General features: G+C 35.8%; 1 protein-coding gene across 41 annotated transcripts in view; it reads left to right on the top strand.

The window, feature by feature from the left end:
* KMT2C (lysine methyltransferase 2C) overlaps positions 1-22,562 on the top strand; it is a 304,403-nt gene that overhangs the window by 160,872 nt on the left and 120,969 nt on the right. For all 41 annotated transcript variants that reach the window (XR_010158721.1, XR_010158720.1, XR_010158719.1 and 38 more), the window contains 3 exons: positions 4,910-5,072; positions 13,437-13,608; positions 15,518-15,632. Coding sequence is in view for 38 of the 41 variants with exons in the window: in XM_063815061.1 (XP_063671131.1) it covers positions 4,910-5,072; positions 13,437-13,608; positions 15,518-15,632 (450 nt within the window). In the remaining 3 variants the exon portion in view is untranslated. The remainder of the gene's footprint in view (positions 1-4,909; positions 5,073-13,436; positions 13,609-15,517; positions 15,633-22,562) is intronic.

Genomic DNA, 22,562 nt, shown 5'->3' with positions numbered 1-22,562 from the left:
ATTATGAAATATTATCTTTGACTTGTTCACTGCTTTTTAGTTTAAATTCTATTTCTTTGCAATTATTGCTATACCTGCATTTTTTGGTTAGCGTTTGTGTTTTTTCCCCTCAAGTCTGTTTTTGAATTGTGTATGTCACTGTGCATTGTGCATATATATAGCCGCTCCTGTGTTGCTGTAAAGAAATACCTGTTGCTGGGTAATTGATAACAAAAAGAGGTTTAATTGGCTCACGATTCTGCAGACAGTACAGGAAGTGTGGTGCTGGCATCTGCTTCTGGTGAGGGCTTCAAGAAGTTTGAAATCATTTAGCCGGGCGCGGTGGCAGGTGCCTGTAATCCCAGCTACTTGGGAGACTGAGGCAGGAGAATCGCTTGAACCTGCGGGGCAGAGGTTGCAGTGAGCCGAGATCAGGCCACTGCACTCCAGCCTGGGCAACAGAGTGAAACTCTGTCTCAAAAAAATAAATAATAAATTAAAAAAAAGAAGTTTGAAATCATGGTGGAAGGAGCATGGTGGAAGGGGGAGCAGGCATCTCACATAGCAAGAACAGGAGCAAAGGAGAGGGGTGGAGATGCCATACACTTTTGAACAACCAGATCTTGTGAGAACTCACTCATTATCCCAAGGACAGCACCAAGCCATGAGGGATTTGCCCCCATGACCCAAACACCTCCCATAAGGCCCCACCTCCAACATTGGGGATTACATTTCAACATGAAATTTTGGCGGGGACAAATATCCAAAGTATTTCATTTATTTCATATTATATATGTGTACACACACATACATAAATGAAGTCTGTAGTAATATGTAAAATATGTATATGTGTTATGTAGTATATTTTGCATGTTTTGAAAGTTGCTATCTTTTACTAGAGAATTTAACCTATTTACATTTGTTATCCATGGACTTGAATGTTAGCTTAACAGACATTAAAATTTTGGTTTTAAATAATTTTTTATAGGCCTAGGAAAATAATGATTTTTTGGGGGTTTCTTTTTAATTCAGTATTGATAATGAGAACTGATGCCCGATTCTTCTTTTTTTGTAATGATCTGTTTTCTTTTTTATGTGGCTCCAAGAATTTTCCTTTTATCCTTGTTATTTCAAAGTTTCTGGGAAGTTTTTACCTGAAGCTGCCATTCAGGGAGTTTAAGGAGACATTGTTACAGATCAAGAGTGGGTATTTTTGTAAGCATATATATAAGTGGAACAGTGATAATGACTCTTTCGGTTTTAGATTCCTCATCTGTTGAATGAGGATTATGCTTAATTAAATGTTAGCTTTTATTATTAGATATTTACATAACTTTTCCTTTAGAATTTTGGTGATTATAATCCCTCCTATTTTCTCCCATTCTGGTACTCATATAAAACATACATTGCACCTTCTGGATCAGATTTTCATGTCATTCTACCTCTTTCTCTTACTTTCCATCTTTGTTCTTTATTACTGCATCCTGGGAGAATCCTAGTTGCCTAATACTAAAAAAAGACTGGTGAAGATTAAAAACAAATTTGGAGCATGGGGAGCCTTATAATACTTATTTATTAGAGCACGTAGCCTAAAACCATTGCTATAGTTGGTACAGAATAAATACTGGATAATTAATTAAATGAGCTGTGGAATATTTAACTTCTTGGTATTTTTTTATGATACAACTTTAATCTCAAATTTTGTTCATTCTGTTTTGTTTTATGGATACATTTTGACAGATTATTTCAAACTATTAAATAAAAGTCTTGAAAATTCCTCAGACTCATTCTTAAAATTGGTAATACGAGTTCTCACTGAGTTTTTGTTGTTGTTGTTATTGTGTTCTTGGATTAATATGGGAAAATATTATTATAACATGTTACTTTTTTCCTTTTCTTACTCCCTGTCTTTTTAATGATGAATAAAAGTAAAAAGAAAAAATGCTGTCTAGGAATTTTCATTATTGATTCAAAGAAACCATGTAGTTGATACACCATTTAAGGGCCTTTTTTTTTTTTTTTTTTTTTTTTTTTTGAATTTTATAGACTGGTTCTCACTTTTGTTGCCCAGGCTAGAATGCAGTAGCGTCATCACAGCTCACTGCAGCCTCAACCTCCTGGGCTCAAGCAGTTTTCCCACCCCAGGCTCGTGAGTAGCTGGGACTATAGGTGCATGCCACCATGCCCACCTAATTATTGTATTTTTTGTAGAGATGGAGTTTCACCACGTTGCCCAGGCTGGTTTCGAACTCCTGAGCTCAAATGATCCACCTGCCTCAGCCTCCCAAAGTGCTGGGATTAAAAGCATGAGCCACCATGCCCGGCCAAGAGCTGTTTACTTTATCCCTCCTCCCCAAATGTTAATTAGCTTCGTAATTGTTACTTATGTATTATATATTACTTATTGTATTATTAATATTTTAACTTGCTTGATTTCTTTTATGTGTAGTGTGTAAGAGTGTTGACATTTGAGAAGTTCCCTGTGGAAATCCGTTCTTTGATATTGTCTACGATTTTACAAGTACTTTTTACTTGGTTTAGGAAGATACATTCCAGACTGTGTATATATAGTAAACATTTTCTTTTAATGCCGAGTGCTCTTCATTAGCTATTTAATTGTAACAGATGGGTTTGAAGCGTTCTCCTAAATGTAGTGTTTTATTTTCCTTCTTTTATTCACTGATATCTTTATATGATATTGTAAATTAGTGTGTTAGATATATTCCAGTACTTCTCATAGTAGTTTAGCTAATATAATATTTTTCATTGCAGATATGATTAAGAGAACATATTGGTGTTTCTAAAATGAGAAAGACATTGAGAAGCTGGTCAATTTAAATTACTTTCTGTTATTATATACTTACCTCTCATTATATTTTATCTGCCAAGATTATTTTTAGTGCAAAAGGCTTCTGCAAAACTTGCCATATGGTATCAAAATAAGCGATTTTAGATTTTAACAATTTAGCAGAAATTAGTTATGTTAATGAGTTGTTATAAACATTTTTCAACAGATTGATTGTACTTTTCCTTTCGACATTTACGTGGTCTTTCTATTCAGACATTTAGACTACCGAGGTGTTGTATTTGTAGTTAATTCTGGGTTCTGTTAATGCACTAAACATATTTAGATACCTTGGGAGTTATAAAAAATTACCTGTTTTGTAAAAGCTGGTTATTACACTTTATCAATGAAGAAAAATATTTATTTTCTGTGTTTCTAATGCATTAATACCCTTGAGTGCCAAAATAGCACTGAAATGTTATTCTGTATACTTATAATATTATATAAAATTAAAGTGTCACAACAGTAATTACTGTTTATGAGTTATTTAGAAGCTTCTCCTGCTTCAGCCTCCCAAGTAGCTGGGACTACAGGCACCCGCCACCACGTCTGGCTAATTTTTTGTATTTTTAGTAGAGATGGAGTTTCACTGTGTTAGCCAGGATGGTCTCGATCTCCTGACCTCGTGATCCACCCGCCTTGGCCTTCCAAAGTGCCGGGATTACAGGTGTGAGCCACCGGGCCCAGCCAAATTTTTGTATCTCTTTCTTTTCTTCTTTCTGATTTAGCCCTCAGGAGTCACTTAGCTTTGTTATGTTGATTCAAATGCAGTAGACTGATGACAGTGAGGAAGAGTTTGATAGTATGTGATATACAGATTTACACATAAAACATTGAAAACAATTATAATTTTAACTACTGTAGTCCCTGGTTAATTAGCAGAATATAAAGTCAGTGTAGTAACATGTGAAGATATCCACAGTAATGTTAGCAGGGTCCAACTGTCTGTGTTACATGAGGCTCCAGTTATCTCAGCTAAGCTGTTTATGAGCCACACTCACAAACAAGATCACCAAAAGTTAAGTCTTTTTGGTATATGTATAGGAACACCTTTCTATTAGGGCCTGTTTCAAGCAGCATTTTTGGTGCTTTGGATACAAAGATAGTATGGTGCCTCAATTGAAGGATCTTGGACTAGGATGAGGAAAAGATAAACTGATCATGTAATGGCATAAGCAAGTAAGTACCATGTAATGGTGTAAACAAAAATTTATGTTAGATAGTCATTTCCCACAGAGAGATGTCATACTGTATAGTACAGGGCCCATCAAACTCTCTTCAAAGAAAATGATGCTCAAAATGGGCTTGGGAGAATGAGGAAGAGTTTGTGAATCATTCTAAGGGAAAACTGAATAAGTAAATGCAACATTTTACATAATTTCTTCTGACTTCTTATGTGTTCACTTGCCCTAGACTTCCCCTCTTGTTTGGGGCTTATTTCTGTGCGTTTTACCACTTGCAAGATAATGGAGGCAGGTTGAAATGGGAAAGATACCAGATGACTAATTTTTTTTCGCCCACATTTCCATCTTTTGTTAAGAAATTTGAAGTTGATTGCTACATTGAAGTATGTAGTTTTGTGTTTTTTTCTGTGAGTCTTTAACCATTTGTGTCCCTGTTAACTTACAATTGATGAGTTTATTTTGTATTTATTTTTAGGCAGGGTAAAAAATAGTAATATGTCTCATAAATAAAATATATGTTCCTATTACTAGTTTTGGTGGGATTTAAAAACTTTATAATAATCCTCAATATAGAAACCTGCCCTTTTAACCATATTACTATTTGCTTTAAAAAAAAATCTTTAGGTTTTGTTTCAAAAATGCTTCAAAATTTATTTTTGAAAATATAAGGAATGAAATTCTAACTTTCTAATTTGAATGGAAGGATGAGTTGGTAGCACACGAAGCGCTAAATTGAGTAATGTAGATTTTATTATTTTTAACGAATCCTTTGTTTAATATTTTGCAGGTTCAATTTGTTTTACTTGTGATATACAGAGAGTTTTTTATACCTTCCCAGCTTATATTTGAATATTCCTTTTCAAGGTTTTATAAAGAGATTTCTCTCCTTTACCCCTTTCAGCGATGTGCATTTTGTAAGCACCTTGGAGCCACTATCAAATGCTGTGAAGAGAAATGTACCCAGATGTATCATTATCCTTGTGCTGCAGGAGCCGGCACCTTTCAGGATTTCAGTCACATCTTCCTGCTTTGTCCAGAACACATTGACCAAGCTCCTGAAAGATGTAAGTTTACTACGGATAGACTTTTAAACTTCAACCAATGTATTTACTGAAAATAACAAATGTTGTAAATTCCCTGAGTGTTATTCTACTTGTATTAAAAGGTAATAATACATAATCTTTAAAATCTGAGGGATCGTTGCCAGAGATCGTTGGGGAGGGAAATGTTATCAGTGGTTTCATTGAAATTAAATCCAAAAAGTTATTTCCTCAGAAAAATCAAATAAAGTTTGCATGGTTTTTATTCTTAAAACATTTTAAAAACCACTGTAGAAAGATGTAAATAGGGACTATGCAGTATTTCTGATTTATACTATAAAATAATTTATTAAAAAGTCAATCAGTATTCAACATCTTTTACACTAAAAAGCCATCCAGTTGAAGAATTAGAAGACAGTTCACTCAGGTGTTATTTCAGGATTTACGTTAATAAGAACACCAAAGACTTCTGAAATTCTTAGAAATTGTGTATCCCTGATAGGTATAATAGAAATCTCTGCTAGTACCTTTTCATGATTCATCTATCTTAGTCTTCTGTAATCTGCAGTTGTGCTGTTTTTCTTTTCCAAATAGTATTTTATAATTCAATGAAAATGTTTAAATGCCTGAAATTTACATTATATAGGAAATTATAACTCTTTACTATTGTATCATTAAATAGAGATCTCTCCTTTTTCTTACTATGTGTTTTCCCTATGAGCATATATGTTTTGGGATCTTTTTTCTCCTAGTCTATTGAATTTCCAATCTCATTATGAAACCTCCATGATATTTTATTCAATCTTTTTTATGTCACCTCTTAGTTACCTAATGTTAGCTTTTACCTGTTCCTTAGCAATGTTAATAAAAGCTTTTTTCCTATCTTCTCCAGGTCTGTGAAACGTAAGTATAGCTACCCCAGGCTTAAACTAATCTCAAATACAGTTAGTCTACATGATCATTACCCTTTTCTTTGTTGAGTACCATAATTTCATTTTCCATTAAAATTATTTTGTGTCCACATATGTAATCATATCACCATTAGTAACCTAGTGAACAGACAAATTATAGGTAAGGCAAACTAAAATTTTAAATTATATTTAGGCTAATAAGGGATTTAAAGTTTTAAAATGCGTTAGATTGTACACTCTTCAATCTGGAAGAGAAGAACTTCATGCACTGCAACTGTTATGGCTACTATTTATGTACTGAGTTACTTCAGCAAGTGCATAAACTGGCAGTTATCAGAGTGGATTATATTCTGGGTGGCATAATAAATATACTTTGTCATCTCAATAAAACAATTTTGTGTGTATATAAGAATCTGAATTTTATTCAGCCTTTTGTAGTTAATCATGCTTTAGACCTCAGTAAACAACATGCAAACTTTTATAAGAATGTTGTTCTAATGTTAGAACATTTTATTACTTAATGGCAGTGCTACTTTCTACTGAAAACTGTGTTCTAACAGTGTATACCTTCAGTTACATGTTAGCAATCATAAATCAGTTTGTAAAATAATAAATACTGAGGTGAGATAATATGCTGTTGTTGATCATGTATATAATGAAAGGTTTATGGCAACATAAAGCTAAAAGATATACTAAAATTATGAGTACTCTGCCTTTTTCCAAAATAGACTTATGGAGACTCATAAAAATACATGAGCAATAGGATAAAACTAAAGTAAGGAAATTTGGCAATGGAAAATTTAGATAGGATAAATATGAAGGTAATAGAGAGACCCCCCCCAAAAATATATAATTCCAGACGTAACCACAAATTTGGCCCCATACCTTTTCAGCAGTCAATACAAAGAAGGAAATATGAGCCCTTAATCTGATTCTTACTATTTATAACAAGACGTCACTTGATATAATGATATAATAATAACAAGACATCACTTGATACAATGCAATGAAAAATTGTCTTAAAGTAGCCACCTTGCAGTAGAAAAATACCAGTTTCATAGGGCTGTTTCTTATAGCAGCCTTCAAACTAAGTCGGTGGTGTAAAATCAAGGCCTAAATGACTAAATTAGATTTCTTTGGGTTTTTTTTTTTTTTTTTTTTTGAGATGGAGTCTCGCACTGTCACTCTGGCTGGAATGCAGTGGCATGGCCTTGGCTCACTGCAAACTCTGCCTTCCAGGTTCATGCGATTTCTCCTGCCTCAGCCTCCCAAGTAGCTGGGATTACAGGCGCATACCATCACACCCGGCTAATTTTTTGTATTTTTAGTAGAGACGGGGTTTCACTGTGTTGGCTAGATTCGTCTCGAACTCCTGACCTCGTGATCTGCCCGTCTCAGCCTCCCAAAGTGCTGGGATACAGAGGTGTGAGCCATCGTGCCCGGCCTCCTTAGGGATCTTAAACAGTGCATTCTAACTACAAAGCGTTCTGACCCATCTGTTAAGACGATCATAATCTTGGATTAAGTTCCAAGGATATAATTTAAAGAATATTGCAGATAGGATGTTTTGTCACCTTTTTAACATCTTTTATAAATATTTTTTCCTATCCTAATTGTGTGTCATGGCAGAAGTTAATTTTTATGCTTTTAAAATGATACTGTCTTAAATCATAGTGTTATTATGAGGGTTAAATGAAAACAATGAATGGAATTCACATAACATTGTGCCTTGTATATATTAATTGCTTTAAAAAGGGTAGTTATTTTACCTCCTATCTAAGGATTAAGTTATGAGAATGATAATACATATTGAGTATATGTATTTTCTGTTGCTTCCTAAGGGGCAGAGCAGTAGCTGTGATAGTTGACTGAGTTAGGAGTAAGGTTGACATCTTTTTATAAAAGTTGAGAAATTTAACAAAAGCATGCATCTCATTATAAAGAAATCCACTAAAGAGAGTATCTGTGAAGAAGGCCAAGATTTTCATCAGGAAACACTTTTAGGGTGCTCTGTCATAGGTAAATGGCTGGTCATTGTTGCAACATTATTTTCATGATGATACAAGGATACATTAACCTTGTCTGGAAATTTTACACTAAAAATCCATCTAGGAGATACAACCAGATATACTTCCTGAATAGGAAAACTGAATGGCACAAAGCCAATCATGCAAGATAAGAGGAAAGAACATTCCAGGGAGAGGGAACAGACCACTACACAGACCTTGAGGAATGGATTTGGCATGATTCATGAACAGACAGCATGTCATTTTACTTGGAGCATAGTAGCCTACTAGGTGGGTAGTAGAGACATCATCAAGGCGAACAAAGGCTAGATCATGTAGGCCTTGTAAGCAAGGGAAGGAGTTTGGGTTCTATTCGGTCTGCAATGAGAAGTCTTTGCAAGGTTTAAACATGGAAATGCTACATATCCTAATTCACCCCCTGTTCCTCAATGTATTTACTCATCATTTAGCTTTAATTCCTTTTACTTCACTTAAGCTTTAACTCCAGCCTCTTTTCTTTGGTTATCCTTGTATTTCTTGACATTAAGTCCTGTTGCTTTTCTTTTACCCTAAATTCTGTCAGTCCTCTGACCTTTCTTATCTACCTGCCAATGATACGGTCTAGCCTCTTTGGATGACATCCATGATTTATTTTTTCTTTCCAGAGATTCTCTTTTATAGACAAATCACTCAGCAGCACAGTGTCCTGCCAGTAATGAAAATTGGCAGATGATAGGGTGTGATGGAAATTAGAAAGCAATGCTGATTTGGTCCTTCTTAAATTCACACTGTATGACAGCTATTTTGACTTTTGTTGCTGTTCACCAATGCTTTTATTCTTATGTGTTGTCTGGACTTTCTTAAGCAATAGTTTCATCAAGTTTAAGGATCTGTGATAAGCTCTGTTCTAATTTAAGCTCAATGTTTTTGTCTTTTTTATTTATCTCTTCTCTTTTTACGGCTGTCTTTTAGGAAATGACCTTCTCTAAAGATGATCATTTTGTTTCCTCTCACTTTTCTCCTGCCATAAGAACCTTGCTCCCTTTACTTCATTTAGCTTCATCTTATGCCACTGTTGGCATTTCATGTCTACTTTTGTGTATACTCAAATACTCATCACTTTCATTGATCAGTAGTAAAGTTTGCTGAGGAGTCAATTTGATTAGTAGTCAAGAGCCTGATCTTAGAATCCAAATAGACCTGGATTTTACTCCTCTCCCCTCTTAAATTATCTTTAGTTATAGCCTGTCTTTGCTTTTTCAACTGTTTAAAGAAAAATTTCTTAGTTGATTATTGCTTTAAACTTAGTGTCTCTGGCTTACAGACATGTGTGTCTAAATATTCATATTTAATTTCTGTCATGACACCAAAGCTATCCAGTAGTATCGATAATCTTATACATGACCTCCAAAAGGTTGTTTCAGTATTCCCACACATCTTCTCCCTGACTGGGATGGTTGGAACCAACCTCATTTCTTTGTGTAGTGCTTTTAAAAATTATTGTTTTTCACATAAGGCATATTAAGTGTTTTTGCACCAGATGTATGTATTACATGGATGTTTTTCTTTGACTAATTTATTACCAATGATCCATAGTAATCAAAGAACACAGCAAGGTTATCAGTAAGGAATTGGTGGAAATCATCATAGTCTAAAAAGTGATTTTTGTGACAATGACAGTTGTCTTGTTGCAGAGCGAAGTTTGTTGTGTATAACAGTGCTGTGCAGTATAAATACAGTGTGAGCAACATAAGTAATTTTTCTAGTGGGTATGTTAAAAATTTGAGTAAAAGGAAACATTTGGGAACAATTGTAGTAAATTTTATTTAATTCAGTAATCCAAAATAGTAATATCTCAAATTTTGAGATACTTTTTCCCCTGTTAAGATTTTGGAATCCAGTGTGCATTTTATGCTTACTGCACACCTCGATTTGAACTAATTAGATTTCACTTGTTCGGAAACCACATGTCGCTAGTAGCTACCATGGCAACTTGAAGTGTCAGGGGAGCAAACTCTAGAAAGTTTCACAGAAGCATTTTAGTGTTCCTAGGAAAGTATAATAGAAAAATGAATTGTTTATCTGATAATTAGTTTATTATTTCCCCCAATTTTTAAAAGTTTTACGGTGAGCAAAAAGAGATCAATTTTTAAATGTACATATTTTGAAAGATAAATACTGGTGCTCTCTTAAGAAACATAACATCCCAGTTATGTCCTTTCTATCAAAAATGAACTAATTTATGATGCTTCCATTGTTAGATTAATGATTTATTTTAAATGCCTATCACTTAGCCATTTAAAAGTGATTTTAGCAGTAAGTCCCTTCACTTAAAATATGTTCAATAAGACTTGATTCATGTTAGGCAGTTGGGGATACAAAGTTAAAAAAGTTAAGGCCCCTGTCCTTCAAGGATTCACAGAGTTGTGCTGTAATTAATTGATTATGTAACAGAAGTTTCTTGTAAGCATATGGGTAAAAGTAATATTCAACAACTAAAGGTATTTGGGTGTGGTAATAGGTATTCAGGAAATAATGTGCAGAGTTTTTTTTGAGACAGGGTCTCACTCTGTCCCCCAGGCTGGAGTGCAGTGGTGCAAACTCCAGTCACAGCAGCCTCCACCTCCCGAGTTCAAGTGATTCTCCTGCCTCAGCCTCCTGAGTAGCTGGGACTACAGGCATGTGCCACCACACCCTGCTAATTTTGTATTTTTAGTAGAGATGGGGTTTCACCATGTTGGCCCGGCTGGTCTCGAGCTCCTGACCTCAAGTGATCCATCTGCTTTGGCCTCCCAGAGTGCTGGGATTACAGGCGTGAGTGTCTGTGCCCGGCCATGAGCAGAGTTTTGAAGGCTGGGAGCACAGCAGAAAAACAAAATTTCAAGCAGAGGGAACAGAATGTGTAAAAGCACACAGACATGAATAGCATGTTATGTGAGGTGCATGGCAGACAACCCACTATGACCACGAGATAGTGAGTGGTTCTGAGATTCAGTTGGAAAGGGAGATAAGGGCCTTTTTGCCTCATACTTGAAAATTCTGATTTTCTTTTAGGTGAAAAATGAGGTATTGGTGGAGTTTTAATTTATACAGAGGTTAACAATTAGATTTACATTTTTGAAAGATTGTTCTGGATGTGTAGAAAATGATTTAGAGAGGATGTCAGAACCATAAGTAGAGATGATTTGATGCAGAAGATACTGCAGTTAGCGAGACAGAGTATTAGGTAGGTACAAAGGTAATTGCAGTCTTCGCCATTAAAAGTAATGTCAAAAACTGCAGTTACTTTTGCACCAACCTAATATGATAGACTAAACTATAAACATACAAGGAAGAATGATGTGTAGGAAGTTTAATACATAAGAATTGGGATCTGGCTGGATGTGTTGGGTCAGGGCTGAGTTCAGAGTCAACAATGATACTAAGGTTTCTGCCTTTATTCTTGAGAAAAATGGATGATGTTTCGGGTTTTTAAAAAAGTTTCACTTTAGAGCAGTTGAGATTGAGTGTTTTTAGAACATCTGGCTATTGAGATCCAGTAAGACTTGAAGAATAAAGGTTTGGGGTTTATGAAAGAATTCTAGGGCCAATAATACAGATTTAGGAATCATGGTGGCATTTTATGGCATGAGAGTTGATGTGATCACAAAGGGAAACTATGGGGGATTAGGAAAGAAGGAAAAGGATGAAATCCTAAGAAACTCCAGCATTTAGAAAGATTGTGTAGGTACAAAAGCCAACAAAGGAGGATGAGATGAAAGTAGGGGAAAACTAAGGAGAAATTAGGAGAGAGTTGCCATGATAGAAACTAAGGAAAGGGGCGTTTTAATGTGGGAGTGGCTAGCAATGCAAATGCTACAAAGTGCAAAAAGCCAAAGACTAAAAAGTAACAATCGGGTTTCCTATGGACATTGGCAACCTCACTAATATAGCTTCAGATGAGTATTAGGTGCTAAGCCAGCCTTCATGAAGTACGTCAGAGGTCCAGCCAGCGTCCACATTTTGAAGCCTGTTTTTGTACTGCCCTCAAGCGGGTAATTATTTTTACATTTTTAAAAGAGTGCAAATAAAAACAAAAAGTCTGACTTTTTGTCAGAGACTGCTATGGCTCACGAAGCCTAAAATATTTACTATCTGGCCCTTTTCAGGAAAAGTTTGCAGACTCCGGTACAAATAAAAGAAATATATTTTTACTCTGTTTCAAGATGCTTGACTGGAAAAGAAAGAACGTATGAGTCAGAGAGAAATTGATAGGATTGACCAAACCTTCAAAAAGTGGAAAAAAGGCTGAATGTGGTAGCTCACACCTGTAATCCCAGCATTTTGGGAGGTTGAGGCAGGAGGATTGCTTGAGCTCAGGAGTTTGAGACCAGCCTGGGCAATGTGACGAAACACCGTCTCTACTGAAAATATAAAATTAGATGGGCATGGTGGCACACGCCTGTAATCCCAGCTACTGGGGAGGCTGAGTCATGAGAATCCCTTGAACCTGGGAGGCGGAGGTTACAGTAAGCCGAGATCGTGCCATTGCACTCTAGCCTAGGTGACAGAGTGAAACTCTGTCTCAAAAAAAAAGGAAAAAAAAATGGTTCATATACTTTGTGATACTTGTTATATACAGGCATATTTTTTATACATTAAGATCGGTATGATTTTAGAATACATTATTTTCCTTATTTTGCAGTATGCATAAGTTTAACTGTATATTTGGCAGGGCAGTTTATCCTTATATTTTCTGTTTTATGTGGTAAAAGAACTGTTAGTACATTTTCTTTTAATCCACATTTAGGGATGGATGATGTCCATAATTATGTGGATTTTAATGCTTTTACAACTAGAAATTAATATAGATGAGTATATAATTAGTATATTAAGTAATGTGTTTGTGTATGAATATGTAGCTTCTGTCTTTAATGTTCTTCCACATAAGACATTTTCCAGTAATTAAAAAAAAGCCCTTATATGATTTGAATAGTCTGTTTATGCTTAAGAAGCATCTTAGTCTAATTGATATTAATGTTTCTTAATTTTGTCTCTTATCTGATTTTGTAATTTCAAAATACATTTAACATTCAAAGAAAATGTTTATGTTACACTGCAAAGCATTTCTTAATTTGTATTTTCCTTGTTTGGTTCTTTCCAGTAAGCATATATTGAGCATTAATTAGGTATCCAGCATTATCATTGGCATTAGGAATAGAAAATTAAAGAAGACCTGCTTATGGTCTCAAGTAGATATAGCCACAAATAATTGCAAAACTATACGATTAAATTTAATGTGGTTACATTTAGATTAAATACCCTACAGTGTTTTTATTGGTACCTCTTTCTGATTAGATGACAATTCAATGTGAATAACTTCAAATGTCTGAAAGGTTCATGATGCAAATCCTTTCAAATGATTTTACTGTATAGTCAGAAAAAATTTAAATTCTTATACAACAATTTCATTGTTTTACTGTTAATTATAGCGAAGGAAGATGCAAACTGTGCAGTGTGCGACAGCCCGGGAGACCTCTTAGATCAGTTCTTTTGTACTACTTGTGGTCAGCACTATCATGGAATGTGCCTGGATATAGCGGTTACTCCATTAAAACGTGCAGGTTGGCAATGTCCTGAGTGCAAAGTGTGCCAGAACTGCAAGTAAGTTTTCATTTCAATTCAAAGCTGTGTATTGGGTTTAAGAGGGACCCTATTACTAGGTGCTAAAGGTTTGTGTAATATAATAGAGGTTGTTCATATTTTAGCTATATTCATTCAGTGACTTCATCATACTTAAAAAAATTACTGGATATTATAACATTTATCCAGTATATATCCATAATATAATTTGTTATTATATTATAATATAAATAACATTTATATAACTTTGAAAGAAGTCTAAACAAAACTGATTTTAATCATTTAAATTGCTTTGGTCGTCTAAAGAGCTAATTTAAATTTGCCAACAATTTAAAAAATAAGCGATATTAACAATTTAAAACAAACAGAAGAATAAAGTAGTTTTTCTTAAGGGGTACTGGGGAGGAGATTTAATAGGATTTAAACGTCTAACTACAGAAGTAGAAGAATTAGAGTTGAGCCAAAAAATCAGTCATGTGTTTGAATTTCCATTCCAGGAAGGACAATTTCTACTATTATTTTAATGTACATCTGCATCTCTCTAAAAGCCACCTTGAGTAGATCCTGGTCAGCATAATTCCAAAACGAAATATGTGGCATTTACAAATTTGTAAGGGGGTTATCTTTTCCTATGGTATTTCATCTCTTGGTCATTTCTCCAGTCTTTTCTGTGATTTCCGCTTGCACCCCCATGATTCTAATGAGCATGATAATTTGGGGATGTTACCAGTATCTTCATTTACAGGCTGAGAATTTTTGTTGTAACCAGCAAGAATTATGCCCAACTGCCATGATCAGTCTGTTTTTATTATTTAGTTTGATAAGAAATAAACGTCAGTATCTTAGAGTTACGTGACATAAATAGGACTATGTACCTCCATATTTTGGTAAAAATTAGATAAAATATTCAGTAAACATTTATTCGATACCTTATATCTGCGCTCAGTTTCTTGGGAAGGATTAAAAGAACTTGAAGGAAGAGTACTTGTCCTCCAAGATCTTTCCATGTAGCTGAAGAGATAAAACATGTGACTTTTTATGGAGAGGTTGAACTGAATAATAATTGGAGGCTAACTGACCCATCTTCCTGTTGACTTCTATTTATCCCCCAGATTTCATTCGGAGATTCCTCTCTCAGCTCTTCTTGCTTTCCCTGTTGTTTCTTTTCCCCTCCTCTTGAATTTAAAATCATAGTATCTGAAAGTGATTATAGTCAAAAATCTCAACAGAGATAAAGCTGTAGGACAGGGGCCCAATCTTTGGGGGCAGAAGAATGTTTAGAGAAAGATTTTAGGTTTTCAACTATAATTCTTAATAATTATGACAAGGTTCATATTTTGAAATAATTATTCAGCATTTAACTGCTTAATAGACATTCTAAGCACTTGAACCTGCATTACATTTAATTCTCGCAGTAATCTTTATTATTCCCATTTTATACCTGGAACTCAGAGAGCTTTAGTCTAAGTTGTGTAGTGACACAGCTAGAAAACAGCAGCCTCAATACAAATAGAGATCTGATGCCAAATTTGATCCTCTTTACGTTATACGACAGTGTCTTTTCAATTCGCTGTGCCAAGATTTGTTCCTTTCCACACAGTAGCACCTAGCAGTTATAGCACCTTCCTCTCAAAAATTGTATTTTAAAAGTAAAGATCAGAGGCTATTCATCTTGCCTTAACCCTTCCTCCTTTGCAGGAATCCTAAAATGGCTAGAGCAAGTTAACCATAGGTGAGCATTGAGTAAAGATCACCATTTAGGAGGTAATCCTTATGGCAGGGTTACCTCTGTTACTATCTGCAGAGACAAAACAGATACTGAGGTATTTATGAACTGTGCAGTTCCCAGGACTGATTATTTTCATGATTACTTATGTTACACAACATAAGTTTAAAGATAAGGCATCATTAATGCTATCTTATTTTTTAGACAATCGGGAGAAGATAGCAAGATGCTAGTGTGTGATACGTGTGACAAAGGGTATCATACTTTTTGTCTTCAACCAGTTATGAAATCAGTACCAACCAATGGCTGGAAATGCAAAGTAAGTTGTTTATTTATTTATTTTTTAAAATCCTCTCTATGTTTTATATGGAGAACAGACAAATCGGATACCTATTCAAATCTGTACATCACCATCAGCTTTTTAAAAACAGCTTTATTGACATATAACTGACATACAATAAACTGTACACTCTTCAAGATAATGAACATAGTCATCACCCTCAAAAGTTTCCTGGTGCCTCTTGGCTTGCTTTGTGGCTGTTCAAACCCAAACTCTGTCTTCCTAGTCTGCTTTTTCACTATAGATTAGTATTCACTTCCTAGAATTTTTAATAAAAGCTTCATGTAGTATATACTTGTTTTTGGTCTGGCTTCTTTAACTCAGTGTAATTATTTTGAAATTCATCCATATTGCTGCACAGATCAGTAGTGATTCTTTTTTATTACTGAGTTCTGGAGATACCACAATTTGTTTATTGAATCACCTGTTGGTGAACATTTGGGTTGTTTAAAATTTTGAGCTATTACAAAAAATGCCAATGAACTCATTAACTAACTTCCTACCTCACTTGGCTTCTGCCCCTTCAGGGTGAGGTATTCAGAGCCGGGTTGGGGGCAGTGGGGTAGTGGAGATAGCGCTTGGAATCCAAGATGCGGTTTAGCTTTTAAGCTTAGTCTTCCTGGGCTGCTGGTGTTGTGAGGTTGAGGGATGGAGATGACCCTCAGGTGCTGCATGGGCCTGGAGCGGGTTTTTCCTGGAGCTGGAGAGGGCGTGATGGCCCGTATGCGGGAGTGGAAGGCACAGCATTGTCATTGCTCTTCTTGGAACTGCTTTTTCTAGTGAGGAGGTGGAGGGCCTGGGAAAGGAGGGTGATGTGGCCAGAACCCCAGGTCCCCAGCTGGGGGAGGAGGTGGAGCAGACGCAGAGAGATTCTGTACCTGCACCCTGTCCTCGCCAGTGAGGTTTGGCACCTAGAACTGCAAGCAGTATTACCAGGTTCTACTGTGGTCTTCAGCAAGTTCTATTAGGCATCTGCCTGAGTGGTGGGGGTTGAAGGGAGGGGCTTTCTCTCCTGGGGGGAAAAAGAGCTGCTGGGTAACTGTGCTCAGCTGTGGCTACCTGGGAAGTGGGGTCTGAGGGCTGAAGAATTGTGATGAACTCTGGCCTGCTTCCTCAGGTAGTTCAGATTCCTTCTCTTGCTGAATGACTTATCATTGGAAAGGAAAAACTCTGCTGTTTGACTGATTTGTATATTTACACTCTTATCTTCACTCAGTTCCTCTACTTGCCTTTTTATTTTTAATATGAAGTTGAATTTGTAATTCATTTTCTTTCCTTTCCTAAGGAAAAAGGACATTTAAGACTATAAGTTTACCTTAGGCTATAGCTTTGGCTGAAGCCAAATTTATTGTATTTGTAACTTTATGTATGTATATACCTTACCGAATATCTTTATCTTTTTTTTAAGTTGTGCTGAAGTATGTTAATTTATGCTTTCATTTCATTTAATCAGATAATTTAACTAAGGTAGGTTTTTTAAAATAAATATTTTAATACTTGTAGTGACTTTTTAAAGGTGTAGCATTTGTGTTTATTAATTTCATTTAGTTAGATGAAGTCCTTTTACCTTATTTTTTGACTTGTTGATTCAACAAGTTGTTACAATTGACCACTATTAATTGTTCCTATCAATTTATCATATTTTTAAACAAATACCTTGTGGCTGTTATTGAGCAAGTAGGTCAGGCCAGTGTTAATATATTGTGCTTTTTACCAGTATAAAATTGTTCTTTATTCTATGTAATGTGTTTTTTGTTGAGGGATCAGGAAGGGCAGGTATTTTGCTTTGCCTGACACTATGGTCACGTAGGGTGTTAGTTTAACAGTTGAATGGTTATCTTTTCACATCTTTTTATTTTGGATTCTTTTGTGTTATAAAAATGTATCTTTTGAAAAGCTTAATAGAGGTAACTGTTGGGATTGATGGTTGTAATTGAAATGCTTGGCTGTTTTGAGGCAAAATTGTTCTTATAATTCCTTTCTACTTTTCTTTTACTTCCTGCAATGATTTATAATTCAGAATCTCATTTTGTGAATGTAAATGATTATAAATGTTAAAGATATAAAATTTCTCCCATTCCCCACTGAAAATGAAGTTTTTATTCCCCTTTTCTCTGTTTGATTTGATTAACCTAGATTATAAACCTTGTCACAATTTTCTTTCAAAAATATATTTCCTCTGTTAATTCCAACTTTACCCTCAATCTTTCGGAGTCTTGATTATGTTCCTTTAAAAATAATTATAAATTTTCTGAAACCCTACATGTCTGAAAGAGACTGTTCCCTTTAGGCTATAAGAACTTGACACAGTATAATGTTTCATATTACAAATTTTTCTTTTTTATACTCTGAAAACATTTTCTTCAGTTTTTTCAGTTTATGCTGTCACAAGAAAAATCTTAACTTTAAAAAATTTAATCATGATCCTTTTTTTCTTCCTGAAAGCTTTGGGAGATGTGTGAGTCCCCATCCCCCACGCTGCCCCAGCACCTTTTTAAAAAAATATATTTACTTAAAAAATTACCTTCTTTACACTCTCTAATAATATCTAGTAACTACTGGATAATTTTTGTCTCTTGCTCTTGATCTTCTTTATTAGGGTTTTCATTATCTTGAGAACTGGTAGAGAATTCTGGGTGTCTTTCTCAGCTTGTTCTGTCTCCCCTTTGGTGTGCTTTTCTCATTTGCTCTTTGTAATCTGCTATTCTCTTTTGAGAGTGACAGAATTACATAATTTCTGGGAATACTATTGAATACTTAATCTTTTTATCCTGTTCTGTGAAGGCACTATAGTGTGGTGGTTCAAAGCTTATGCTGTGGAGTCAAATTGCAGTTTTTTCAGTTACTAAATTGATGATCTTTGGCTACCTGTTTAACTTCCCTAAGTCAGTGTATAGAAGGTTAATGGTACTTACCTCACAGGGATGTTGGATTTAATGAAGTGGTATCTATAAAGTGCCCAGCACAATGCCTAACACAAAGTAAGTACAGAAACAGTTACCATAGAGTTTTTCATGGATTGAAAGGTTTGTACTTTGAACCATTTGAAGAGTGATCATCTTTCTCTGCTGTTAAATTCTTCTGTAGTTCTCTCTGTAGTCTTGAGTCATAATTTGCTCATTTGTTTGCATTTAACTTTTGAGTGTTTACTGTGTGTGAAACTGTAGTGAAGGCTGGAGATGTTGGGGCAAATCAGTGTGCCCCCACGGGGCTGTCAGTCTAGTTTGGGGCTGCTCCCTGGTGAGCTGGAGTGGGGGTGATCTTTTCAGGATCTTTATTGTAAACCAGTCATTGTCAGATAGGTTTCTTTTTCCTATTTTTATCTCAAGAATGTCTGTTTGTTGGTATGTTACGTGTTTTTAGAAAGTTTTTACTTGAAAATAAGTTCAAACTCTAAAAGTTGGAGAAAATAAAAATAATACCCATGTCCCATTTACTTAGATTTATCAGTTGTTAGCATTTCATTGTCACTGGGCATGCCCTCTCTTGCTTTCTCTGTGTGTGTGCGTGTGTGTCTGTGTTTTTGTCTCTATTCCCCCTAACCCCCTACTATTTGAGGGTTAATTACATACGTTGTGCCTTTTTACCACCATTTCAGTATGTATTTCTTAATAGTAGGAATATTCTTAAAAAATCACAATCCTGCTATCAACTTCCTAAACTTACATCAATGTAGTATGTTTATCTAATGTACTAGCCATATTCCAGTTATGTCATTTGATCTTATGTCCTTCATAACCTACCCCTTCCTCCAAGTAGGTTCTAGGATTTAGTTTTTGTCATTGGTATTTTTGAAGAATAGAGTTCTTCTCGATATACTTGTTTTTTTTCTTTTTTTCAAACAAATTTCCCCATTTTGTCTTTGATATCCCCTTATAATTAGATGAGAGGCATGCATTATTGGCCAGAATACTGCAAAGTACTGATCCATCCTCAGGGTATCACAGCTGGAAGCACACATTATTCCACTTTCCCTCATGGGAATCACCTGGTCAGGCTGTTGCCCAATTTCTTTTCCCCCTCCTTTGTATCTAATAAAGCAGTATGTGAGGACACTTTAAGACCATGCAAATATCTTGCTTTTCCTCAGAATTTCCTTCTAGATTTGAAAATCTTACTCCCTAGGCTGGGTGTGGTGGCTCATGCCTATAATCTTAGCACTTTGGGAGGCTGAAGCGGGTGGATCAGTTGAGGTCAGGAGTTCGAGATCAGCCTGGCCAACATGGTGAAACCCTGTCTGTAATAAAAATACAAAAATTAGCCAGGCATGGTAGCGGGTGCCATGTAATCCCAGCTACTCAGGATGCCGAGACAGGAGAATTGCTTGAACCCGGGAGGCAGAGGTTGCAGTGAGCCGAACTCATGCTACTACACTCCAGCCTGGGTGACAGAGATAGACTCTGTCTCAAAAACAACAACAGCAACAACAACAACAACAACAACAACAAACTTACTGCCTGATGATGCCATTTTAACCTGCTTTGTTTTGGTTGCAAATGATGCATTTCCAGCTCTAGCACTCCCACCGCATTTACCAGTTAGCCCTCTGCTTTCTTTTGTAAGCAAGAACACTTCTTTCACATGTAAACTTACTTATTAATACTGACTCATGAGCTCCTGTTATCTTCAATCATTTACAACTCATTACCTAATTATTTTTTGGCTCAAATAGTCCCATACTTGCTGTCAGTTGCTCCTTCAAGCTGGCGCTGGTGTTGTGCCCTCACCACTTATTTGAACACTTCATACTTTTTGGTGTAACAAGATGTTACAAGCTCATCTTATACCTCCCGTGCCCCAGTCCTGGAATAAGTCCATTGTTAAATAAGTAACCCAGATTCCTTTAGTGGGGAATGGGTGCTGGGTGTGCTCATTGCTACTGAAGGGTGTTTGCTTCTTCATCCTTTCAGCAGGTGGTGTCAGGAAATACATGCGTGTGTATACACTTACAGAAGTTTGTCCAACCCATGGCCCGCAGGCTACATGTGGTCCAGGATGGCTTTGAATGTGGCCCAACAGAAATTCATAAAATTTCTTAAAACATTATGAGGTGTTTTGTGTGTGTGTGTGTGTGTGTGTGTGTGTGTGTGTGTGTGTGTGTGTGTGTAGCTCATCGGCTATCGTTAGTGTTAGTGTATCTTGTGTGTGGCCCAAGACAATTCTTCTTCTTTCAGTGTGGTCCAGGGAAGCCAAAACATTGAACACCCCTACACTTAACATATATACACATAAATATTCATATACATATACATAACTTAGAAATAATGAATTTACACCAGTACCTCCAGTTCTTGTCCTTCTCCACTGAATTCTTTGCCTTCTCATTCTTGCATGTCTGTTCTTCTACAATAAAAATTCTGGGTTGTAGCAATATCAGCACATTTATTCAGTTGCTCAATCTAAAAAGCAAGTCTGCTTCAGTTTGCTCTCAGTAATAGATTTTATTCCCCTTTCTTTTCTTAGTGATTTAATTTTTTAAATATAGAAGATATTAGTATACTTCCAAACTCAAAACTATATGAAGTTTTACTCAGAATTGTCACTGCCTCTTGTTTATTATTTATACCCCATTTCCCCCAACCTCTTGGAAGTAACTAACTTCATTGTTTTCTGTTTTAAACCTCCTGTTATTTTTCGTCTAAGAATAAGAAGATATATTGCTCTTATTTTCAGTGAAGGTAGCATGTTGTATATGTTCTTTTGCATGTTGCTTTTTTCGTGTAATAAAATCTGGAAATCACTTCCAGGCAAGTTAGGCAAGTTCAAGAGATCTCATTCTCCTTTTAAACAGCTGCATAGCACTCCATTGTGTATCTGTGCTATGGGTTACTCAACCAATGGCCTGTGCTTTGGTATTTCAGTAGTTTACGATATTTTGCATTATAAATGATTTTACACTCCCTAGCTTTGTGCATGTGTGTTTTTGAATTCTCAGGGACAAATCTGTAGGGTAAATTCCTAGAAGTAGGATTATTGCCTCAGGAGTGTACACATATGTAGCTTTGTTAGATACTGTCAGATTCCCTTTCTTGGGGCTTATGGTACTTTGCATTGCCACCAGAGATGTGTGAGAGAACTTTTCTTACGTCTTCGCTAACAGGATGACTTGTTCAGCTTTTGAATGTTTGTCTGTCTTCTGGGCGAAAAGTGGTGTATCAGTGTAGTTTTAATTTTTGTTTATCCTGAGTGAAGTTGATCGTTTTTTCATGTGTTTAAGGGTCAGCTTTTATTTCTTCTCGTGAATTGTCTGTTCATGTGTTTTGCCTGTTATTGAAGATTTTGGCATTTTCCCCTAAATTTAAGAGTTCTTTATAGGTTAGGGATGTAAGCTTTTATCTGTGTTACATGATGCAGATACTTTCTGCCAGCTTATTTGTTCTTGTTTTTTTTGCTTATTTGTGTGAGACAGTGTCTCACTCCATCACCCCGGCCATAGTACAGTGGTATGGTCATAGTTCACTGTAGCCTTGACCTGGGCTCAAGCAGTCTTCCTGCCTCAGCCTCCCGAGTTAGCTAGGAGTTATGTGTACCACCAAGCCCAGCTAATTTTTTACTTTTATAGAGACAGGGTCTCACTGTGTTGTCCAGGCTGTATTATGTGTCTTTTGACTTTGTTTTTATTATTATTTTTTTGCCATGCAAAAGTTTCTTTCTTATGGAGTTAGATTTATTAATCTTCTTTTGCTTCTGGATTTTTGAGTCATATTCAGAAAGCCTTTCCCTACACTGAGGGTATAGAGGAGTTCATATTTTCTGCTAGGATTTGCAGTTTTTATGTTTATTTTATTTTTGAGATAGAGTTTCGCTCTGTCGCTCAGGCTGGAGTGCAGTGGCTCAATCTTGGGTCATTGCAACCTCCCCCTCGTGGGTTCAAGTGATTCTCATGTCTTAGCTCCCCCAAGTAGCTGG

The sequence above is a fragment of the Pan troglodytes genome, chromosome 6 (assembly GCF_028858775.2).
Source record: "Pan troglodytes isolate AG18354 chromosome 6, NHGRI_mPanTro3-v2.0_pri, whole genome shotgun sequence".
Classification (NCBI taxonomy): domain Eukaryota; kingdom Metazoa; phylum Chordata; class Mammalia; order Primates; family Hominidae; genus Pan; species Pan troglodytes.
This window is presented reverse-complemented; position numbering and strand designations above follow the sequence as displayed.